The sequence below is a fragment of the Rhinatrema bivittatum genome, chromosome 5 (genome assembly GCF_901001135.1).
Source record: "Rhinatrema bivittatum chromosome 5, aRhiBiv1.1, whole genome shotgun sequence".
Lineage (NCBI taxonomy): Eukaryota > Metazoa > Chordata > Amphibia > Gymnophiona > Rhinatrematidae > Rhinatrema > Rhinatrema bivittatum.
Window position 1 is genome coordinate 80,248,237 of NC_042619.1, and position 24,659 is coordinate 80,272,895.

General features: G+C 42.9%; 1 protein-coding gene across 3 annotated transcripts in view; it reads left to right on the forward strand.

The window, feature by feature from the left end:
- Positions 1–24,659, forward strand: part of PARP4 (poly(ADP-ribose) polymerase family member 4) — a 376,732-nt gene that overhangs the window by 331,776 nt on the left and 20,297 nt on the right. For all 3 annotated transcript variants that reach the window (XM_029602495.1, XM_029602494.1, XM_029602496.1), the window contains 2 exons: positions 13,807–13,896; positions 17,406–17,539. In XM_029602495.1, coding sequence (XP_029458355.1) covers positions 13,807–13,896; positions 17,406–17,539 — 224 coding nt within the window. The remainder of the gene's footprint in view (positions 1–13,806; positions 13,897–17,405; positions 17,540–24,659) is intronic.

Here is a 24,659-nt window from a genome sequence, read left to right on the forward strand (position 1 = left end):
AGGGCACTATGCTCATCGCTTGTATTGCTGCCTACCAGTTGTATTTGACCCAATACAATCGGAACCTCTGGAAATGGGTCCAGAACGTCGCAGAGAGCTTGCCGCAGCAGCAGCAGGAGTCACTGCTATCATCCTGCAGGGGTTAGAGGCTGGCAAACATGAGGTGAGATCCACCTATGATGTGTTGAGACTGCGGCCCAAGTAGCCGCTGTGGGCATAGGTGCCCGCAGAATGGCCTGGCTCCGGGCTTCTGACCTCCACCCAGAGGTGCAGGAGAAGCTGGCGGACCTCCCATTCACTTTGGGGATAAAGTCCGGGATACGGTGGCCCAATTGAAAGACCACCACAAAACCCTCCAGCAGTTCTCAGCTAGCGATTCAGATGCTCCTTCCTCTGCCAGGAAATCTTCCAGGCCAAGCTCCAGGAGGTCCTTCAACAGGCAGCGGAAATACTATCCACCGGCCTCTCGAGGTCGCAAACCATGTACTAGCTCCAGAGGCCGCCCCTATCAGCAATGGGCACCCAGACGTCAGCCAGCACCACAGCAAGCCCCAGCCACAGGCTTTTCACTGGCGGAGAGGGAGCACAAGTCAGCCAAACGTACCCCCTGTACTGGATCCTCCAGTAGGAGGCAGGCTCATCTCCTTTGCCCACCACTGGAGGACCATTCCTTCGGACTAATAGGTTCTTACCATAGTACTTCAGGTGTACCAGCTCGATTTCAGACAGCTTCCAGAGAACTCTCCTCCATGTCCATCATGGGGTTTGTCTGCCCAGCAGGCCATACTTCGGACAGAACTCTCCGCCCTTCTCACGGCAGGAGCGGTAAAGCCCGTTCCTCATCCTCAGCAAGGCTGAGGGTTCTATTTGAAGTATTTCCTCATACCAAAGAGAAATGAAGGCTTGCGCCCCGTTCTTGATCTCAGGGCATTGAACAAATTTCTCTTAAAAGAAAAGTTCAAGATGGTTTCTCTGGGCACTCTGATCCCCCTCCTCAAAAGAGGAGACTGGCTCTGTGCCCTTGATCTCAAGGAGGCATATGTTCACATTGCTATCTTCCCTAGCCACAGAAAATACCTCTGTTTCATGGTGGGGGAAAGCTCATTATCAGTACAAGGTGCTGCCTTTTGGGTTAGCCTCAGCCCCTCATGTCTTCACCAAATGCTTAATGATGGTAGCTGCATACCTCAGGCATCATACAGTGCATGTCTTCCCATACCTAGTTTATTGGTTAATCAAGAATGACTCTCACATGGGGGCGATGAACGCTTTAACCCTGCCTATGCAGACTTTGCAGTCCTTGGGGTTTCTAATCAACTACCCGAAGCCTCACTCTGCCCATCTCCTCAGCTGGAGTTTATAGGAGCCAGGCTGGGCACAGCGCAGGCAAAAGCGTTTTTGCCCCACGATTGGGCCCTAGCCCTCGCCTCGTTGGTGACCTTCGTATGCAGGAGTCTGCAAGTAATAGCCCGCCTTCTGCTCCACTTATTGGACCTATTGGTCCATGTTAACCCTCTCGCCCGCTTGTGCTTGCAGAGAACACAATGAACCTTAAGGTCAGTAGCAACAGGCTTCCCAGGACCTTGAGACCTGTCTCTTGATCAGGGAACCTCTGAGAGCATCCCTATCCTGGTGGGAAAACTTCTTCAACTTGGAGCGGGGAATTTCCTTCCAGACTGTCCCACCTCAGGTGGTCCTCACCACTGACACCTCTCCTCAAGGCTGGGGAGTCCATGTGGATGGTCTCCAAACACAGGGTCTCTGGACTGCGCTCAAAGCCTGCTTCGGCCAGTCTGTTACACCCTCTGGGCATTTAGGGATCGGTTGTCATGCAAGGAAGTCCTGATTCAGAAGGACAACCAAGTTGCAATGTTGTATATCAACAAGCAGTTGATATACAACATTTTCCAAAAATAATTTTCCTCCTCTGTCAAAAATAAAATTTTCCTCCTTTTGTCAAAAATAAAATTCCTCCTCTGTCAAGAGGCAGTGCAGGTGTGGTCCTGGGCTCTGGCACAGGGGATGTCACTGCGAACCACCTGCCGGGGACTCTAAATGTGCCGGCGGACCAGCTGAGCCGCTCATTTCAGCTACACAAGTGGTCCCTCAATCCGGAGGTGGCAGCCAGGATTTTCCATCAGTGGGGTAGCCCAGATGTGGATCTCTTCGCCTCCCTGTTCAACTGCAAGGTGAGCTGCTTATGCTCCCTGTCACCAGGGGGCAGTCATCTGACCTGCACGCCTTCTCCCTTCACTGAGGGAAGGGTCTGCTGTACACATACCCTCCTCTCCCACTTCTCTTGAAGACCCTGCTCAAGCTTCAGCAGGATGGAGGGACCATGATCCTCGTGGCACCTTATTGGCCCCGACAGGTCTAGTACCCTCTCCTTCAGGATCTATCAGTCAGGAACCCCATTTGGCTGGAAACAGTCCAAGTGCCTGTAACTAAAAACTCACCTGAGCTAAAAAAAGTCTAACTTATCCCTATCAATTAAAAAGCAGAATGAAAATACAAACAAAAAACAAACTTTGAAATGTTTGTATTCTAATGCCAGAAGTCTAAGAAGTAAGATAGGAGAATTAGAATGTATAGCAGTAAATGATGACATAGACTTAATTGGCATCTCAGAGACATGGTGGAAAAAGGATAACCAATGGGACAGTGCTATACCGGGGTACAAATTATATCGCAATGACAGAGAGGAGCACCAAGGAGGAGGTGTGGCGCTTTATGTCCGGGATGACATAGAGTCCAACAGGATAAACATCCTGCATGAGACTAAATACAAAATTGAATCTTTATGGGTAAAAATCCCTTGTGTGTCGGGGAAGACTATAGTGATAGTGGTATACTACCGTCCACCTGGTCAAGATGGTGAGACGGACAGTGAAATGCTAAGAGAAATTAGGGAAGCTAACCAAATTGGTAGTGCAGTAATAATGGGAGACTTCAATTACCAAACAAAAAAAGTTCTCTCAAAATAAGTCAACAACGAGTGATATAAACTAGGAAAAAACGTTGTAACCCAAGTTTTAACTAAACAGGTATCAAGCATTCATATTTTTAGCTTAGGGACCTTCATAACATCCACAGTGCTGCAAGTTGATACTTGTGTTCTGCATTTTAATGGATCATGTTTAATCATAGGTCCATGAGTCCATTCAATGAACAAAATAATTTTTGCATTTTTGATTAATATAAAAGCAATGAGGTTACTTCCCTCTTTATTTTCAGCTCAGCCGGAGTCAGGCGCAAGTTATGCCTGGGGCATAACTTGCGCGCGCCGCTGGCTCCCTGCCCCGGCACAGGCCTTTGTGCCGGAGCACTCGGCCCTACCCCCAGACCGCCGTCACGCCTCCGGCCCCGCCCCCGGACCGACACCACGCCCCCGGCCCGTCGCCACACCCCGGCCAGCCCTTTATTCAAAGCCTCGGGACTTACGTGCGTCCCGGGGCTTGCACGCACCGCCGAGCCTATGCAAGATAGGCTCAGCGTGCGCAGGGGGAGGCAGGAGTAGGTTTTCGGGGGTTGCACGCATATCTTACACGCGCAACCCTTTGAAAATCTACCCCATACATATTAAGTAGAAAACAAATATTATAAAATATATAAATCAGATACAATATCTTTGTCCATAAGAGGGTGAAAAAGAGTCAAATTATTTCTCATGTAAAAGGGAGTTTTATTTTTGGAAAATTACAAAGTAGATATTCAGTTCAGAATAACAATATCATTTCTTATTTGTTTATTTAAGACATTTCTATACCGTCTTTAACAATATGGAATTGACCAAAATGGTTTACAATGGTATTAAAAATATAACAAATCATAAAATATATAAACTAAAATATACTAAACTAATAATAAAACATGATATAAAGTTTAAATAAAATAAAATAACAGTAGGAGAGAAATACAATTTGTATAATAAGGCCCTGTACTTTCTTTAGCAATATAATATTCTGTAAACTATACTCCCTATACTTAAGATACTAAAAACAAGAAATAGCCAGAAAAGTCGAAGAATTTGAAAACCTAAATAAAGAGTATCAAATGGGTAGACAGTCTCTGATGTTTTGAACTGTTATGTTAAGTTATTGGCTCATAGCTGTGAATTCTTCTTTAAAAAGGTGTGTTTTTAGTGATTTTTAAAATTCTTTTACATCCGTGATTTGCCTGAGAACGTTTGGGAGAGAGTTCCATAGTATGGGCCCTGCTATGGAGAACGCCCTTTCTCTTGTGACATTCAGTCTAGCAATTTGTACTGTCGGAACTTCTAAGAGATTCTTGCTGATAGATCTGAGATTTCTTGTTGATTTGTAAAGCCACAAGAAAGTACACAGCCAAATGGTATCTTGATTATTTATGAGTGTATGTAATAGTGATAGTATTTTGTATTTGATTCTGTATTTTATGGGCAACCAGTATAAACTGAATAAAATGGGCATGATTTGTTTCTTCATTGATGAACCAGTGAGTACCCGTGCTGCTGCATTTTGAATTAGCTGTAAGGGAGTGAGTAAAAGGAATTGGATATACTTTGAGATCTTCTAGGTACTTGGAACCTGTATTGGCCACTGTCAGAAACAGGATGCTAGGCTTGATGGATCTTGGTCTGACCCAGTATAGCAATTCTGATGTTCTGATTTGTACTTTTTCTTGGGACCTTAAGGGGAAAATGTTTCAGAGAGTGATGTATTTATGCTAGATTATCTCAGAGTCTAAAATCATATTACTTACATATTTCAGAGATTTGTAGCAGATGGCCAGGCTGTGTTGTAGAGTTCAGCTGCAGGAATCCTTCTGTGTAGTAGTCTCTCTGTGATGGTCTGTATGTGTGTGTTAATCTGGAGATCCAGCCCAGGACCACTGGGTGTGCAAACCATGCAATTGCACAGGGCGGCATACCTGAGAGGCCCATGTAACCCAATCCCACCAGCAGCAGAAGTAAGAAGCCCGCGAGCTATGACTGAGAAGGGGAAGCCCCTCTCTCAGCAACTCCTCATGTTCCCGGCACTCACAGTGCTAGCACTTCCTGTATGTTCATCTCCTGCATTGTGAGATGAGCAAACAGGAAGTGCTAGCACTGCAAGTATTGAATACTACTGGGCTGGCATGGAGGAAGAGCCATAGGCTTCAGTTCTACAGTAACTCCAGCTCTCCCCAACGATGGAGGCAAAGAATGAAAGCAGCAGCGGAGAAGAAATGAAAGGCCCCGTGGACCCTGCCTGCCTGGATTGCATATATGTGTGTGTGTGTGTGTGTGTTAGTATGATTGGTAGCATGCCTGAAATTGGTGTGTGTGTGTGTGAATGGGACCCTGCCTGGAATGGGCGTGTGTGTGTGTGTGTGAATAGGAGCTGGCTTGGAATGGGTTGGGTGTGTGTGTGGGAATGGGAGCCTACCTGGGATATGTGTGTGTAAATGGGAGCCTGCCTGGGATGGGTGGGTATGAATGGGAGCTTGCCTGCAGAATATAGATGTGAATGGGAGCCTGCCTGGTTTGTGTGTGAGGGAGAGAATGGGAACCTGCCTGAGTTGTGTGTGTGTATATGAAAGAGAAAATGGAAGCCTGTCTGGGTTTTGTGGGTATGTGTGTGAAAGAATGGGGCTGCAGATGGAATCAACCTGTCAGCAGCCAAAATGAAGAAGAGAGCCCAGGGCTGCTGGCAGATCCCAACCAAAGAAGAGTTAAAGATACCTGGATGTATGTGAAAAGGGGAGCATATGTTTATGCAAGTTTAAGAAGAAACTTGTGTGTGTGTGTGTGTGTGTGTGTGTGTCTGTATATATATATCAAAAGTTCCCGAGTATGGAGAGCGTGAATTTTTAAATTCCATTTTAGTTTTATTTTTTGGGTGTTATTTGATGTGTCTGCTGTTTTGAAATATTTTATTAGTTTTTGGGATATTTTTTGAAGATTAGGAGATACAAAATGAAGTTACTAGGTGATACATTTAAAACCAAGAAGAGAAAATAGTTTTTTTTACTCAACACATACTTAATCTCTGGAATTCTTTGTAGAGGATATGGTGAAAGATGTCAGTGTAGCTGCATTTAAAAAAGGTTTGGACAAATTCCTGGAGGAAAAGTCCATAAACCATTATTAAGGTGAAACTGCAGAAATCCACTGCTTGTCCCTGGGCTAAGCAGTGGGGAGTTGCTGCTCTTGACTTATGACCCTGTGTTCCAGTTCCTTCCTGCCTGCCTCGTCTCTCCTAGCCTTGCCCATCTAATCTTTCCAAGCTCAGCCTGCCTTATTCTCCCAGTGTCTTCCACACCTGCTCTCAGACTGACTACCAGATCTGACCATAGCCTGTACCCCAACTACTCTTACCTGCCTGACCTCAGCCTGGACCACAGCCAATCTCGTCTGTCACCTGTCTCTAACCCTAGCCATGACAGGGACCTCTCATAATTACTATTCTCCATGAAACTCATGCCTAAGTCCTGCTGGCCCCTGGAACCCGAGAGCTCAACCTAAGGGGGAAAAGGCTGCTATAGGTGAAGCCCTAGACCAGTCTCGAACTAGCCTAGTTCTGCCAGCTGTCAGGGAGGACCTACAGGGCCTTCCCTGTAGGTTAAATCAACTTCCCCACAGCAACAAGGGTCTATGAACCTTACAGAAATACAAATGTGCAGACAAAAACCGAACTAGAAAGTGCATGAAGCCAGACTCTGTGTGCAGTGCAACAATGGAAATACAGAAAAATTGCCATTCCTCAAATATCAAATAAAATCAAGAAATATAATAAATACATAATCATAATAGTAAAAACATACTAATAATAATATTTAAAAATACAGCTGAAGAATAAAAGATCAAAGGATTCCTTGTTAGACTGAGATGTTGAGGAAGTTAGAGAATATAGAGAATTACTCCCGGATATTGAATTTAAGGATTATAAATTTTCCAATCACTAGTAAAGTAAATCCAATCGAACTTTTTAGATCCTATGTTATACAAATCTTACAGATACCGGAGACACTTATGCCAACAATAGTCAAAGCCTTTTATATTAATACAAAGACTGGTACCGTAGTAAAAGAGCAAATGCAAGTGGAAAAACAAATTAAAAAATCTGAAGAGCAAATGAATAAGGCCGAGCTAACATTAGACCTATCAGAATTCCTAGAAAAATCTCAGGATGAATTAGTAATTGAAAAGAGAGGTAATATGCTAATTACATTGGCTTTTATCTCAGATAAAGAAAACATATTAAGATACTTTTTCCGAAATAGAATGAAAACTTTCTATGGTTACAAAATATGGATATATCCAGATATAGTTAAGTCAACGCAACTTAGGAGGAAAAGATTTCTCGCTCTGAGACAATCTGTACTTGAGAGAGGAGGACAGTTTTTACTTCGGTACCCTTGTAAATGCATAGTCAAAATGAAGGGACAGACTTATCATTACACTGACCCAGAACATCTCAGCACACTTGTGGGATTAGATAAGTCGGGGGAGAAATAGAAAGAAATGGGGGAATTAGCTTACTTTCTTAAAGCAAAAGCTTTTCATTTTAATTTTCATTGTAGTTTGCTCCAATAAAAGTACACTTTCTCTTTATTTTCTTGCAACAGATTACAGAAAAATGGAAGATATATATATAATAATTTGGTTACATTTGTATTGGTATTTTCTTTTCCCTTTTCTGTACTTTACAAATACAATAATTATATTTATGTATTGTATTTAAAAACTAATAAATAAAGAATTAAAAAAAAAAAGGATTCCTTGCTAACTCGTATTAGGAATCATGAACAGAGTTTAAATACCAGAGCTTTTGATGTCATGCAGTGGGGACGCCCCCGAGGTTCCCGCCATGACGCATGCAAAGGACGGGGCTGCGCGCGTGCCCTAGGTGATTCCGGGAGAAAGATGGCGAATGCAATCGCCCATGCCGGACCGGGGACACTGGTGGGGTTGGCGTGGAGAAGCAAAAGCAGCCATCTTCCCAAAAGGAACTGAGTCAGGCAGAAAAAAGGTGAGCAATAGAGGGCACAGGTATCTGTGACCGACGAGCGCAACAAAAATATCTTAGAAGCTCAGTCCAGATGTATTCCACGCATTAAGAAAAGTGGAAGGAAATCCAAACGATTGCTGGCATGGTTAAAATGCGAGGTGAAAGAGGCTATTTTAGCCAAAAGATCTTCCCTTTAAAAACTGGAATAAGAATTAATCTGAAGAAAATAGGAAAAAGCATAAGCATTGGCAAGTTAAATGTAAAACATTGATAAGACAGGCTAAGAGAGAATTTTAAAGGAAGTTGGCTGTAAATGCAAAAACTCATAATAAAAACGTTTTAAAATACATCCAAAGCAGGAAGCCTGTGAGAGAATTAATTGTATCGAAGAGTTAAAGGGATACTTAAGGCAAATAAGGCCATCATGAAAAGACTAAATTAATTCTTTGCTTCAATGTTTACTAATTAGGATGTTGGGGAGATACCCATTCCAGAGACAGTTTTCAAGTGTGATGATTTGTATGAAGTGAATCAAATCACATTGAACCTAGAAGATATAGCAGGCCAGATTGACAAACTAAAGAGTAGTAAATCACCAGGACTAGATGGTATACACCCCAAGATTCTAAATGAATTAAAAAATGACCTATTACTAGTAATTTATATCCTATCATTAAAATTGTCCATTGTACCTGAAGACTGGAGGGTGGCCAATGTAACTCTGATATTTAAAAAGGGATCCAGGGGGGATTGGGAACTATAGTCAATGAGTCTTGCCTTACAAATCTACCACATTTGTTGAAGGGGTTAATAAACATATGGATAAAGGTGAACAGGTAGATGTGGTATATTTGGATTTTCAGAAGGCATTTGACAAAGTCCCTCATGGGAGGCTTCTAAGAAAACTAAAAAGACATGGGCTAGGAGGCAATGTCATTTTGTGGATTGCAAATTGGTTCAAAGACAGGAAAGAGAGAATAGGATTAAATGGTCACTTTTCTCAGTGGAAAAAGTAAACAATGGAGTGCCTCAGGGATCTGTACTTGGGCTGGTGCTTTTCAATATATTTATAAATGATCTGGAAAGGGGTAGAATGAGTGAGGTGATCAAATTTGCAGATGACACAGAATTATTCAGAGTAGTTAAATCACAAGCAGATTGTGATAAATTGCATGTGAATCTTGGAAGACTGGAAAATTGAGCATCCAAATGCAGATGAAATTTAATGTGGACAAGTGCAAAGTGATGCATATAGGGAAAAGTAAGCCATGCTGTAGTTACACGATGTTAGGTTCCTTATTGGGAGTTACCACCCAGGAAAAAGATCTAGGTGTCAGCTCAATGTGCTGCAACAGTCAAAAAAGCAAACAATGTTATGAATTATTAGGAAGGGAATGGTGAATAAAACAGAGAATGTCATAATACCTCTGTATCACTCCATGGTGTGTGTAATTCTAGTTGCCACATCTAAAAAAAAGATATAGTTGCACCGGAGAAGGCACAGAGGAGGACAACCAAAATGATACAAGGCATGAAACAACTCCCCTGTGAAATTAAGCAAAGAGGTTAGCCTTTTCAGCTTTATATGTTGTTCTAACATATAAAAGCCTATCTAAATTAAAATTACCAGCATCAGCAGCATGGGATCTGTTTAATATTTGGGTACTTGCCAGGTACTTGTAACCTGGATTGGCCACTGTTGGAAACAGGATGCTGGGCTTGATGGACCCTTAGTTTGAGCCAGTAAGGCAACTACTTATGTTCCCTAAGAATTGGATCTTGATGTAATAGTCCCCAGTCCCCCTACCAAATGATACAAAGATCCTACCAGCAACCTCACCAGATCTGCACAACAATACTCCTTGACCCAACTGGAACCACCAGGATGACTTATGACAAGATAACTGTGTACCTCAGAGTCCAGCCTACTAGAGGCTGGGGAAATGCCACTTATGAATCAGAGGATCATTTCTGCTGGAAACAGAGCCCCCTCCCCGATGACTTGCAAATAGCCAGTGGCATGCCTAAAGTATTTGGCACCCGGGGCGGATACTACTTTTGCACCCCCCTAATATATAATTTTAAAATGTCCTAAATATTGATAAAATATTTCAAAACAGCAGACATATCAAATAACACCCAATAATTAAAACTAATATGGATTTTTTTAATTTAAATTTTTATTGGCAATAACAATAAAAGCCATAACAACAGTGAACAGAATAATATTCTACAAAAGCAGTCATCAATAAACCTTACACAGGATACAATATTGCCTGGCATTATTTATATATTCATCTCCCCCCTCTTCCCTCTCCCCCCCCTCCCCTCCGGCGCATAGGTGCATGAGCTTGTCTGATACATGAATCCATGAAGTCCAAAAGATCCAAGAGGGTAACTTGATCTCAGCATCATCCACGGAATTGTCCTCCCCTTTAGTATCCCTCAGGAGTCCCAGTCGTACTAATAAGGATTTTAATAATCTGCTCTCCATATCTTTCATCCTAAGACTGTTGTAAACTAGAGGCACACATACACACACATGCACACAGTATGCTCCCTCTCTCTCATATACACACATACATGCTTGGTGAGAGACAGAAGGAGCATATGTGTGTGTGAGAGACTCACACTCTGACCTCTCTCACAAACACACTTCCTCTGGGTCTCTCTCACACACATAGACGTGCTTCCTCCATCTCTCTCTTTCTCACACACATATGCAGACAAAAACTGAACTGGAAACCACAAGCCAGATTCGGTATGCAGTGCAACAATGGAAAAACAGAAAATCACTATTCCTCAAAACAATACAATCAAGAAATATAAATTAATGAGAATAGTAAAGCCATTCTAAAAAAATATACATTTCAAAACAGCTGATGAATAAAATAATAATCAATAATTAGAAGCTCCTGTACACATTTTTAAAAATTTCCTAAACAATAAAATATTTTGAAAAGCAGACATCAAATAACATTCAGAAATTAAAACTAATAAGGATTTTAAAAATCCCTCTCTCTCCATATCTGTCACCCTGAAATTGTGAACTGGAGGTACACACACACAAATAAAATATGCTCCCTCTGTCTCTCACACACATACACACTTGGTGAGAGACAGAGAAAGCTTAAATGTGTGTGTGAGAGAGACAGAAACACGTTTCCTCCGTCTCTCTCTCACACATACACACCCACTCACTTTCTCTGTATCTCTCACACACAATTCCTGTCTCAGCCATGCACGTGCTTCCTCTCTCTCACCCCACTGCCACACATAGTCACCTTCTCATACATACGCACCTACAGGCACCTTCTCATAATTATACACAGGCACACACACATATACCCTCTTATACACACACACACACACACACTCACTCATACACACACACTCACTCATACACTGGAACTTACTCTTACAGGGCCAGTCTCTCACTTCTTCAGCCACTGGCTGCACAGCAGGGCCTCTTCTTCTGCTACTGGCCTCTTCCAGAGCTCGCTTTTGCTGGCGGGGAGAGGAAACTCTGCCAGCACGTCACTGCTCCACTCCGCTATGGGACTTTCCTGCTGGTGGCAATGGCACCGACGCAGATAGGTGTGAAGGGTTCTTAGCCATCACCCTTCAAAGGGGGAAATGTAGAATAGTGAACTGCATATATCCTGCACACATGTAGTTATAGCACTGTGAAGCACTATGATCACTGAACTTACCAGAGAATCATCCAGCACGGATGACATCATTCCTGGAAGGATGGAACTAAGTTTGTTATTCTAACTGATAAGAAGAGGCCTGTGGCCTATAAGTAAGAGCAAGCTAATGTACACATGTTAAAATATATATTGATTGGCTATTAAAGGTAATGGGTGTGGATTATGCAGATGATTGATAATAGCAGACCCAAGACCCCTTATAAGCTGAAGCACACATCTTGGAACTCTGAGCAGATTCTGAACAGACTTTGTACACCTTTGCTTGTATTGCTTTCTCTGTATCTTTTTCTGCTCCATAGAGGAACAGTCCGCCTTCCTCTATTAATTACCTTTATCAATAAACCTCTTTCTTTATTATTGTTTGAAGCTGGTATTCATTCTGTAATTAGATAGAGGGGAAGCCCCTCTTTTAACACACCCTTCCCCCTGTTATCACCCGGGGTGGACTGCCTCCTCGCCCCCCGCCCCCCCTTCGGACGCCTCTGCAAATAGCCATCAAAACCATAAGAAAAGAGCCTCAGTGGTCTGTTATCCTTTGAAAGGCTACCCAGCTGAGCTCCCACTCTTTGGGATCTAACATGTTCCTATTGAAAAAGTCACCTTGAATGTTTTCCATGCCTGCCAAGTGTACAGCTGAGATTTGCAGAAGATTCTGCTCTGCCAATCTGACCAGTAGAGTCACTTCCTGAGCAACTTACTCTGAATACCCTGCTGCCTGTTTGCAGATGACACTGCCATTTCCTTCCCCAAAAGATATAGCTTGTTATTTACTGATACTGTGAAAGATAGAAAAAAGGTTGCAGTTCTGGCCAGCCAACCTGCTTCACAACCTCCACCCCTCTCCCAGTGACATAATGACCCTGGTGGCTGAGCCCCTTCAACTCCTCAAAGCAGAGCCAAAATAATGCATGAAGGTAGCGGACCTCTAAGGGTTCGAAAACCCACCTCTTTAAAAAGTAATGCTGGCAAACTTCCCCTTCCCCCTCCCACTCATCAAACCATCCAAACCCCCATACGTTTACAGCGGCTCTTACCTGGAAGGAGGCACCCAGCTCCTGTCACTCAGACAGCAACACTGGTTGTAGAAGATAAAGTAATGCTCTGACAGCATTGCTGTTAACAAGCCTATGCAACCAGCATTATTGTCAAAGCAACACTGCACATGTCGGAAGCTGGCACTTCTTTCTAGCTCCTGGCTACTGTAAAAGGTATAGGGGGGGTTCGAATGGTTCTGGGTGAGGCAGGAGAGTTTACGGGCGGGGGGAGGGGGGAGTAGACTTGCTAGCATTGCTTTTTTGTAAATTTAGCACTTTGGGGGGGGGGAGAAGGTTGTTTTTTGGACCTATAGGCTGGCTACTTTTATCCATTATTTTGTGTGTGTGGGGGGGCCTTTAACACCAGAGTAATTTATTTCACTGTGGTTTGGGGGGAGGGAAATCGGGCCGGTAGGTCCACATTGCAGACTCCCCCCCCCCCCCCCCCCCCCCCCCCCACACACACACATAACATCGACATTTAACCAGTTCTATCCTTTGAATATACTGTAGTTAGTTAAGGGTACAGTTATCTGGGTATACATACCCAGATAACTTGAAACCTAACTGGAAATAGTCAAACCTAGCCAACAAATTAGGTTTCAAAGTTATCTGGAGATATTCAGCGAGACATTAGCAGGAATAGTTAAGTTATATGTTCTTTTAAATATTGGCCTCATTATGCTTAGTTTTATTTATGTTATATATTTCTATTGCGTTAGGAAATACTTAACAGCTGTAATCAGTTTTATGATATGTTATGGTGCGTTAAATTTTCTTTGTATGATCATTGATTGATGGGTCAATTTTTTAACTTTTAACAACTGTACCATGCTTAGAAATTTATTCCAGAAGATAGGGATTGAAACAACACTTATATTTTGAATTTTGAAAAGTATCCACACCAAAATGAGATGTAAGTGTGTATACATGCTTTTTCCTTAAAGTAAAAGTACATGTGTACTCTTTGAAAATTAGTGAAAAATCCTCAAGTAAAAGAGTACCTGCAAACTTTGCAGATTTGTGGGCAGTATGAAAACTGTCCTCTTAATTTATAGCGTGTAATAAACTTAAACTGTTCATTTTCAGGAGAACCTGTGCCACAGCAGCCGAAGCCGAAGGTCATTCAGGAACGCATGGCTCAGATGGAGATATCTTTAAGGGATACTGAAAAACCACGTAAGTTAGAATGTCCCAACAGAGATGTGGTGATAAAAGCTTACACAGAAATGTAGAAATGATGGCAGAAAAGAACCAAATAGTCCATCCAGTCTGCCCAGCAAGCTTAGCACCAGCAGCGCCATACAGGTCTCCCCCATAAAGGTATCGGGGGGAGGCGATAGGTGGAAGTGTGGAGTCCAGGCCAGATTTTATATAGGTAATTGATTAAAGTTAGCCAGTTAACGCTGAAAATTGGTGTTTAACCAGCTAACTTAGCCAGATAGCTGACTCTACCCATCCCTAAGTTAACCATATAACTTTTTAACTGGATGAAAATTTATCTGGCTAACTAGGGGCCAGTCAGCATGGCAAGATTTTCAAATCTTACCATTTGTCTGACCAAATCTGAACTTAGCCAGACAAATGTTGCTGAATATAGGCCTAATAAAAAATAAATAAATTAATCTTACCATTCCAGACACGTAGGTTATTCACCTTTGCCAGCAGATGAAGACAGAGAATAATAGGTTTGCTGACATCATCTATATATGGACCGGTCAGGTTCCCGCCTTCTGGATACTTGCAGATTCAGGGCAAGGCTGAGCTTCAGACATGGGGAGCTCGGGCCAGGCCTAGGACAGGCTGGGAACAACTCAAGAATCTGGTGGGTTGCAAGTAGGAACAGTAATAGGCTTAAGTAGCAAGATGTGGTTTCTGACCAACAGCTGGAGTCAAGAACAAGTGCATACTGTGTCAGGCTGGAGTTGAAAACTGGGTGATATTCAAAAGATATCTGATTAGGTGTAAAGTAATCTGGTTAAAAGTAGCTGGATAACTTTAAATCGGGGATATTCAGTTGGACATTTATCCCACTGAATATCTAGGACAAGGTATCTAGCTAACTGTAACCTGGTAACTTGCCCACTCGCCGGGTTCCTGAATATTACCCCTGTAGTGTCTTTATTTGTAAAATGTTTAAAATTCTCTATTTATATTAAAGCGCTCTTTAAATTTCTGAAAAGATTATACCATTTGTGTGACGCTTGATGTTTAGTCCCTGACATGTTTAACCCCTATAACTGCCCATTTATCAAAAACCAGGGAATTGTCCTGGTTCAAAATCCCTATTATCCACTATTGAGAGAAAGGTGGAACTCTGAGGATAACTAAATTTGTTTCCTGAATGTCTTCCATATCCAAAGTGCAGGTTGCATTACATAGCAATCCCTAATGGCTTCTGATTGTCATTCATGCATGTAATATGAAAGAGAACACTAATGGCTGTTTCTCTCTTTCGAAAGCTATATAATATGAAGTGCTGCTATGCCAGTCATATGCATAACACAATAAGCATGCTAAGTGATAGGTTTTCTGATATGAATTTGAGTATTGATTTATCTTATAGTGCTTCCATAAGACTTCTTAACACATTTAAATACATGGCTAAATGCAAATGCTTTTTAATTCACAAAAGGGCCTTGTTGCAAAATGATTGTCTCCCATTTTATGTCACTAAGAAAAAATACTTCATAAATAGAACCCAAAATATGCTAATTAAAGGAACCAGATTCATTTAGGAATGTTCATTCATAACACGTATGAGGTCAATATTTTAAAAAGCCTCCAACAGATAAGTTATCTGGTGTTATATGTTATATGTAGCAATGGCAACATGGAATAGACTTAGTTTTTGGGTACTTGCCAGGTTCTTATGGCCTGGATTGGCCACTGTTGGAAACAGGATGCTGGGCTTGATGGACCCTTGGTCTGACCCAGTATGGAATTTTCTTATGTTCTTATAATTAGTGAGGTTTGGGTGGACCCTTGGACACTGTGGCAGCTGACCATGCCCACGGGGGGCAGTCCCGTGAGGGGCCACAGGTCAGGCTCAGCTGAGAACACACAAACACAGAGAGATTGATCTTTATTTAGACAATGTTGTGTAGCCAACAGAGGTGGCAGTGATGAGTAGTTGAAGTAGCTCGGCTAGGCTAGTATCCCTCAGGAACAGCAACTCCTTCGGTAGCAGTGCTGTAGTGGAAAGAACTGAGAATAATGAGTACAGTGGAATATGAAAAAGCCCCAGTATGCAGAACCCCAGGATAAGAAGAGCAGGATCTCGAGAAGCGAGAACCTGATCCCTGAGAGCTGAGAGGCTTGTAGGAGATGTACTCACACAGCAGTTCCACATAGGAGATGGCACCAGGGCTGGAACGGAGGCAGGCCCTCGAGGAGCGAGAACCTGGTTCCAGGGAAAGCTCTGAGGTGGAGATGGTAGTACTCACTGGTGTTGAAGATAGCGAATTCTTCCAGGCAGAAGAGAAGGTAGGAGCAGGCAGCGAGTCAGGGAACATGGGCCCTCGGGGAGCGAGTACCGGTTTCCTGATAGCGATCTGAAAAGCAAGTGAGGCCTCCGAGGATCGGGTACCCCGTTAGCGTTAAGAGTCCAATGAAGATTGGAGGCAGAGTAGCTGGGTACGGAGAGCGAATCCCATCCGTAAGAATCCCCTTGCTAACTCAAAGGCTAGCAAACAGTGTAGGCTTTAAATATCTGGGCAGCGTGATGTCATCACAGGGGGACGCCCCTGAGGTTCGCGCCAAGTAGGAAATAAGAGCGAGGGCTGCGCGGCACGCGCGCCCTAAGGTACAGACGGAGCATTGCGGGAGGCAGCACCCAAGCTGGTCCGGGGACGCCGGAGAGGACGGCAGACAGACGCCGCGACAGCCAGATGTCCATTAGCAGCAAGAGGAGGAGGAGAAACAGGAGAGAGGTAGGAGGAGTGCAGCCGTCGGGAAGGGATGGTTTCAACATCTGGCTAGAGTTAGCCAGATAAGTTATCTCGGATATTCATCCTGATAAACATCCCACTGAATATCCCTGATTAAACTTATCTGGCTACATTTTAGCTGGATAACTTTATACCTAACTGGCTGTCTTTTTAATATCACTGGTTAGATTTAACGTTATATGGCCTCATGTGGCAACAGCTTTTTGAATGGTGATGCAGACTTAGAAGAGAAGAAAAAAAATAATAAAAAGAAGAAGGGCACCTCATGGATCTAGCGGGCCAAATGACAGTTCCCCCACCCAAGCTGGAACCATGGGCCCTGCTGAGCCAAGCATCCCAAACTAAAAGTGGAAGGGCTTCAGGTCAACCTCCCCCCAGTTCCACGTAAAACGGGCCAAAAATGTGCCGTCCTCTACATTCCTCTACCTCCCACTCACACCTGAACCCTAAACCTCCCATCCTCCCGGTACCTTTGGCAAGTTCATACTTCAGCCGGGATTGTAGTATGTTGCTACCACAATCTCGGCCAGTGATTTCTGCTTTGCTATATTTATAAAGTGATTTTCTGTTCTTGGTGTCGCTTGTTAATTGCAACTGTTATCGTACTTTGGCCTTGCTTTAATTTTTGACTGCAAACTTATGCTGTTCTTTTAACTAATCATTTGTTGTTCAGCCTATTTTTACTTTTTTTGAGTTTCCTATTTGAGGTTCAGGTCTCTTTTTCTGTGTCCTTTTTAGAATCCACTGCCCCTTTTCTACACCTTCGTGGCTTTAATTTACTTTCCAGGAGATCTGACTTGCCAGTTCCAGAAGCAGAAAGCTACTCTCCACAGAATTTGGGTGTATCTGATCATCAAAAGACTAGCGTCAAGGTAAAAAAAGAGGATTATTTAAACACTGTAGACCATACTCAGTAAGTGATTTTTGCAACAGAATACCCAAGGTAAATAAACATTTTTGTAATCAATGATGGAAACAGCTGAGTCTATTAATCCTTTTAGGAAGTAGAATTTATGTTAAAATATTGTGGGTGCTCTTAATGAAGGACATACTGATCTACACACAACCAGGATTGGTAAAATACTTTTTCATTGTTTCAGAAATGCATTCTAACTGTATGCTATGTTACGATTCTGCCCTCTTGGGCAGCCTCTTACCTTCTCTCTGCCTGCCCCGCGGCCTGGAGGCCACAGTCCTCGGTCTTTCTTGCAATTGGAGCCGCTCCTCAGTCTGCCCTCTGCGGCTTGAGAGCTGCCGACAACGCTGGGCCTATTTCTCGGCCCCGCCCTGCTCTTCGGTGTTAGCAGCAGCATGGCCGCTGGCCATGGTCCTGCACAACTTCCTGCTTTCTGTTCCTAGGGCGCAGGCCACGCCTCTTCACAAGATTTAAAGGGCCTGCGGCCGTATATGCCCCAGCCCCACTTGATGACTGTTTCCTGTCTAAGCCCTATAAGAGGGCTTCACCTTCAGTCCTGCCTTGCCTTGCATTGGAGTTACTTGCTCCTGGAAATCTTGTCTTGTGCTGTTCCAGCATGGTCCGTGACCAGCCACTGGTGGCTGTGTAGGGCGCGCCCTGGTGCATGCCTCGACAGCTTCTGAGACATGTTCCTTTCATTATTCTACATCTCGTCTAGAGACTACTTCGAGTCCAGCGTGGTCTGTGACCAGTCCCACGGGTGGGCTGTGTAGGGCGCGCTGCGTCGCAGTCTCAACCCAGTACTTTGCTTTAGTCTTCTGAATACCTAGTACCTTGTTCCTGAGTCTTCATCTGTGCACCCAAGTACCTCATTCCTGAGTCTTCGTCTGTGCACCCAAGTACCTTGTTCCTAAGTCTTCGCCTGAATCTCCATGTTCCAGTCTTCGCTGCCCTAGTCTCCATCCGGCCTGCCGCTTCTTGCCGTTACCCAGCTGTAGGTCCGAAAGGGCTTGGAATGGTCGGAGGACTGTTCATAAGACCACCATTGCGTTGCTGATCTTCCCAAAGCGTGCAGGTCCAGCAGAGGGTCAGACTTGTCTTCGCCCATGCTGGGACACGCCTCGCCAACCCTCGGTGCTGTCTTGGACTTGTCTGGGATCGTGCCGAGGCCCAAGGGCACACAATCCCCTCAAGATGGGATCGCTCTCCTAGCGTTCCCAAACATAACATGCTAGTTGTTTTTGTAAGATATTTATATCAATTGGGAGGGTAAGTTTTCAAAAGGGACTTCTGCGTGTAAAAGTGTTTTACACACAAAAATGACCTTTTATATAATGGCCCATCTAGTATGTGAGTAAACTTACATGTTTATGTCATGTTTACATAAGTTTACCAGGACTCAGCAGAGGTGTTCCTGGGAGCAAGATTAGGGAGGGGTCTGCACTTTGCATTTTCAAAAAAAATATGCATACAAAAATATTTCTGCACACAGGTTAGCAGGTGTAATAGTATAGGTAGTTTCAGTGAGACGGTTTTCAAAGTAGAAAGTATGTGCTTACTTTCCCTTTTAAAATTGCTGTAACCTTTTTTTTTTTTTTTGCAATTTACGTTTTATTGTGGTTTAACAACACAAAAGTACAACAATGTGCATCATAATCCAAACATCCACATAGTCCCAAAAAGTGTTGTAACATAAAATCTTAATAACATACTTCACGCAGTAATCCATAAAGCTATAAGAATGATAGAATCAGATCGTAACAGTCCAACCTATGCAAATGTCAACAAACATAAATAATACACAATTTAAGAATAATCTGGGTTCCATATTGGATAAGGACCACCTCTGTACATAAACCCTCAATACCCCCAAAGCCCTTTGCTATCCTTAAACACTCTAATATTAGCACAAACCTACTTCTTTGCTAGCCATTGAAAATAGCTCTGCCACAATTTCTCAAATTTTCCCACTTGTTTGTTCTTAATAGCAGTTAATTTATTAAAATAATATACCTTCGCCAACCTTTTAATAACTCTTTGCAAAAACCGAATATCCTTTCTTCTCCAAAAGTAAGCAATTTCCCCTCTTGCAACTAATATTATTTGTTGAGACAAAAACATTACAGCAGTGACCGGTTCTGTGTATGGAACATTTAAAAGGAAAATTCTTTCTCCCACAATGTCAAACAATTGAATAACAGAATCCCGAAAAAGAATATATGCAAAAAAAGTGCCTGACATTCCACATCCCCTCCAACATAAAAATCTCTTACACTGGGGTATAGTACATGCATCTTAGCTGGAGTAAGATACCAGCGATACAGCATTTTATAGCTTTGCTCGACTATCAGTGCTGAAATTGAACTCTGGTAAGCAAAAAGCATAGTTCCCACTTTTTAACACCCAATGTACAATATAAGTCTTTCTCCCAATCCACTATGTATGATGGAGTAAATTCCAAATCCTTTTTTAAAAGATAATATATTCTAGTGATCCCATTCATTAACCCCAATGGTTTATCTCAGAAGCCTTCAAAAAGAGATTGTCCCCAAACTAGAGCCACCTTCTCTTCCTTTTGTGAAACAAAATTACACACTTGAAGGTAAAAATAGTAGTCTGAATGTGCCAATCCATAACTGTGCATCGCCTCTGGAAATTCCCGCATCTTTGCACCTTTCCATATGTGTTCCAATCTAGAACAACCCTTCTCTGTCCATCTTTTTGCCAGGACCCTGGAGTTCCCTGGGGGAAAGTCTTTATTCAGAAAAATAGGCGACCTGTAAAAAATATTGCATGTCACCTATCAAACCACCCTTTCATCTGTCCCACTCCTTTAGGGTGAGGAATACAGGTGGAGAAATGGAGCTCAACATCAAATGTGCCTTAGCCGGCAACCTTACCAAAGTTTCCAGGGGTAGGCCATGTAACAATGATGTTTCCAATACAACCCACCTTTTCTCCACCCCTCCCTTATGCCAATCAAAAACTGCTTATAACTGCACTGCCACATAGTACCTTACTACTAATTCTAGGAGGTCGTTGCTTCCAGATAAAGTGAAAAAATTTTGCTGCCAGACCTTATTACAGACAGCAGGGACAGGAATTGGTAAGATTTGGAATAGCTAACTAAATTTGGGCAATATATTAATCTTAAAGGCCGAAATCCTACCCAGCCAAGATAACTCTCTCCACTCCCACCTTCTAAGATCTTCGTCCAAACCACTTCATAATTCCTAACAAAAAGGTCATCTATTTTGGTGTCAACCTTCACTCCCAGATACTTCAATTCTGATGCCACAATTTTAAAAGGAAATCTCCTCTTTATCTCCACTAAACCCTCCTCTGTAAGAGTAATATTCAGTAACTCAGGCTTATCCGCATTCAGCTGATATCCCAAGAACCTGCTAAACCTTGCTAATTCTTCCATTAGAGAGCATAGTGAGTTATCAGGATATGCCACTGTGAAAAGAATGTCATCAGCAAACATCGAAAGCTTATATTCCTGATCTCCCACTTTAAGTCCCTGTACTGTCGCAGAATTCCGAATAGAGACTGCCAACGGTTCTAAATACAACATGAAAATAAGCAGTGAAAGCGGGCATCCCTGCCTTAACCCTGACCAATGGGAAAGACTGTCGAATAGCCCCCATTAACCTTAATACAGGTGCTGGGATTGCCATACAGCATCCTTATCCAAAGTGAAAAATTCCCGCCCAACCCCAATTTATCCAAAACTGAAAATAAGTAATCCTAATGAACCAAATCAAATGCCTTTTCAGCATCTACTGTAAGCAAGGCCAACAGTATCTGAGTTTCCTATGTCCACCAAATTAAATTTATCACCCTCCTCGTGTTGTCTGCAGCTAGTCTACCAGGCACAAAACCTGTTTGGTCAGGGTGAATCAATGCACACTCAACCCTGCTTAGATGTTTAACTAGAATCTTGACCAAGATTTTCAAGTTCAAATTAATGAGAGAGATGGGCTGGTATGATCCACACAAAGTGGCATCACTACCCAGTTTTGCCAGTATAGTAATTCCTGCTCTGTTGGCATCATCTGCTATATACCCACCCAATAGCAAATCATTGAAAGCAGCAGTTAGTGGTCGCACCACTACTGAACTCAACTGCTTATAAAAACCCACCAAGAACCGGTCAATCCCTGGAGGTTTTCACATTTTCTAGTGTTTTATTGCCTGAGTAACCTCTGGTTTTGATATTTCCTTATTAAGCTGTTCTTGTTGAGTTTCATCTATCCTAGACATAGTAATGTCCGCTAGGTAAGCGTCTGTATCAGACTGCGAAATATCCTCATGTTTGGAGTATAATTCCTGATAAAACTGGATAAACTGAGTCCTTTTCCTGGCACTATCAGACAACATCTCTCCATTTCTACCCTTAATTTTAATAATTTGATTGTGAGCCACCCTTGACTTAAGCCTCCTGGCCAAAATTCAGCTAGCCTTATCGCTACCTTCGAAATATTCTTGCTTGGCCCTATCTAGCCGAAAAAGCAATCTCCCCCACAGCTAGATCCCACAATCCCCCCCCCCCCCTCAATTTATTGAGTGCACCGCAATCTGGGGGCCAGCCCTTCTCTTATGTCAAAGCTCCATTTTGCCAAGATTATTTAATAACTCCTCTCCTCTTTTCCCTTACCTTCTTCAAATAGGACACTCTAGCAATTAATTTGCCTCTAGCTACTGCCTTGAAACAATCCCAAAGATTTCCAGCAGACACCCCACTGTTCTCATTCTCTACTAAGTACTGCCCTATTTCTCTACTCAAAAGCTCACGATACTCACTATCATCCAGCAGACTTTCATTAAGTCTCCAAAATATCTCCCCAATTAGTCCCCCTAATTCCTTGAAGGAAAGCCAAATTTTTCTCAGAGGGGTGAAAGAGACACCAAACATCAACCAGGTCCCATTCTGTCATAAGTAATTTCAAACCCTTCAAGTTAGCTCAGGAGGACCCCCCACCCCCTCCACTATTATCTAAGTACGGGTATCTGGTAAGATTAAAGTCCCCCCCCCCCCCAATTAACAACATAACCTTCTGCCTATTGCTGTAAAGTTTTAGAGAGTTCCTCTAAAAATTGCCCTTGTCCCAAATTAGGTGCATATACATTGACCAGAGTGTATATATATCCTTACCCATCCAGAATTTAACTATAAGGCATCTACCCTCAAAATAGAAATCACATCCACCACCACATTTTTAGAGAAAAGAATGCCCACACCACAATACTTGTTAGTTACCATAACTGCTGCAAAAAATGGATAATGATTTAGAGGCTACCAACCTTTCATATTTCTTCTTTAAATTTGTTTCCTGGCAGAACAAACCATCTGTCTACTGACTCAGTCAGCTTCCTCTTAGTATATGTATTCAACCGCTTAACATTCCAAAACATAATCTTTAGCTCCCCCATTTCACTAATTCCAGCCAAAGCTCCATGAAATGTAGCCAATCTGAAGACAGGTATCCCCCTTTCCATTTACCTGCGCATACTGCATGTAAGTCATAGGCTCCACTATCCCCCCTCATAGGTGTTTATTCCAGCAAGAAACCCTTCCTAATTTCTCCAGAACATAGCCCTCTTCCCTCACCTCCCCCCCCACCCCCCCCCCCCCCCCCCCCACTTTCCCTACCCTTCCCCTTCCATATCACACCTGCAACCTCCTGAAGGAATGACTGCACTCATCACAACCTAACAAGCCTTGAATCCTCCACAAACCTTCTGATTACAAGATCCTCATTTACCCTCCCCTTGAAAAGCCCAACTATAAGCAACTAACGAGAACAAAAGAGAAAAAAAATCTCTATAACTGCTGTAACTCGGGAAGTCCAGGAAAGACCAGTCCTAGGAAAAGATTCCCATTGACTGGAGTCCATTCTCTTCAATTCTCAGTGAGGTCCCTCTAAGCTGAGACACCTCTCAAGTCGTTGCATCCTTTGATGAAAAAGAACCACCCAAGTGCCTCCTCCAGGTAGGGGGGAGGGGGATGCATAATCAATGACAAAAACCACAAATAAGGCGTATATGTACGTTGATCTCATTCTATGTTATGTAATTCTGTTTTCATTTATCACCAATAAAACTGTTTATACAAAAAAAAACAAAACTACAAGATCTTTAGGAGCGTTACCTCTTGGGTGAGCCAGAGCCAGAACTCCCCATCAGTGGAGCTCAAACTCAGAGTACAAATATCTTTAACCACTCATTCACATCCAGAATAGGCCTCATCCTAAACCTCAGATTCCCCCTTCTGGACCTGTTTTCCAAGTCCCTCAGCCACTCTTGGATCATTACATTATTAGCATGTAATTTCTTCATCTCCTGTTGTGTGCTATCATAGGCAGTCTCCTGCTCACCCAGCCTATGTTCCACGGCCTCCACACGCCCACTCAGCTCAGCATACTCAAGCTTCAGCTCAGCCGTGATTGATTTGAGTTCCTGCTTCAGTGACCCCATGCCTTCCTGCAGCTCACTGAACAATTCTGAAAGTCCTCCTAGGACAAAGAAGAGTCCAGCATCACCTCTCCATCTGATTGGAGTGACGCCATGCTGCCATTTTTCCCATCTTCCTCAATTGGGCCTTCGTCTTTTTTCAACGCAGGCTCTTCAAACAAAAACTGCTCAGGTCAGCAATTTTCTTGCACACTGACATCCTGGCTCTTTCTGTTAAGAGGGCCGTATTCCAAGATTTTTTTACGGGCATATTGCCCTGCTACTGGAGGGATTTGTTTTAACGGGGTCGGGCGATCGGAGCTCAAACTGCCATTCAGACGGGTGATGTCACTTCCTCCAAAATTCCTGTTACATATGCATGTATTTGTCATCTAATTCATGCAGACTGTTACAAAAATTACTTCCTAGATGCTTAATAGACTAAAGAGAAAATAGTGTAGAAAAGGCAATCAAAGAAATCTGCATACAAGTTTTATTATGTAGTGTGCTAGAATGGAAATCAGCAGAGCACCCTTTATAAAAATCACAGTATAACCAGAGGGGATTAAAACCACTGAACTGTGGCTGTAGTTAAGTATCATTTAATGCTCTCTTAATGG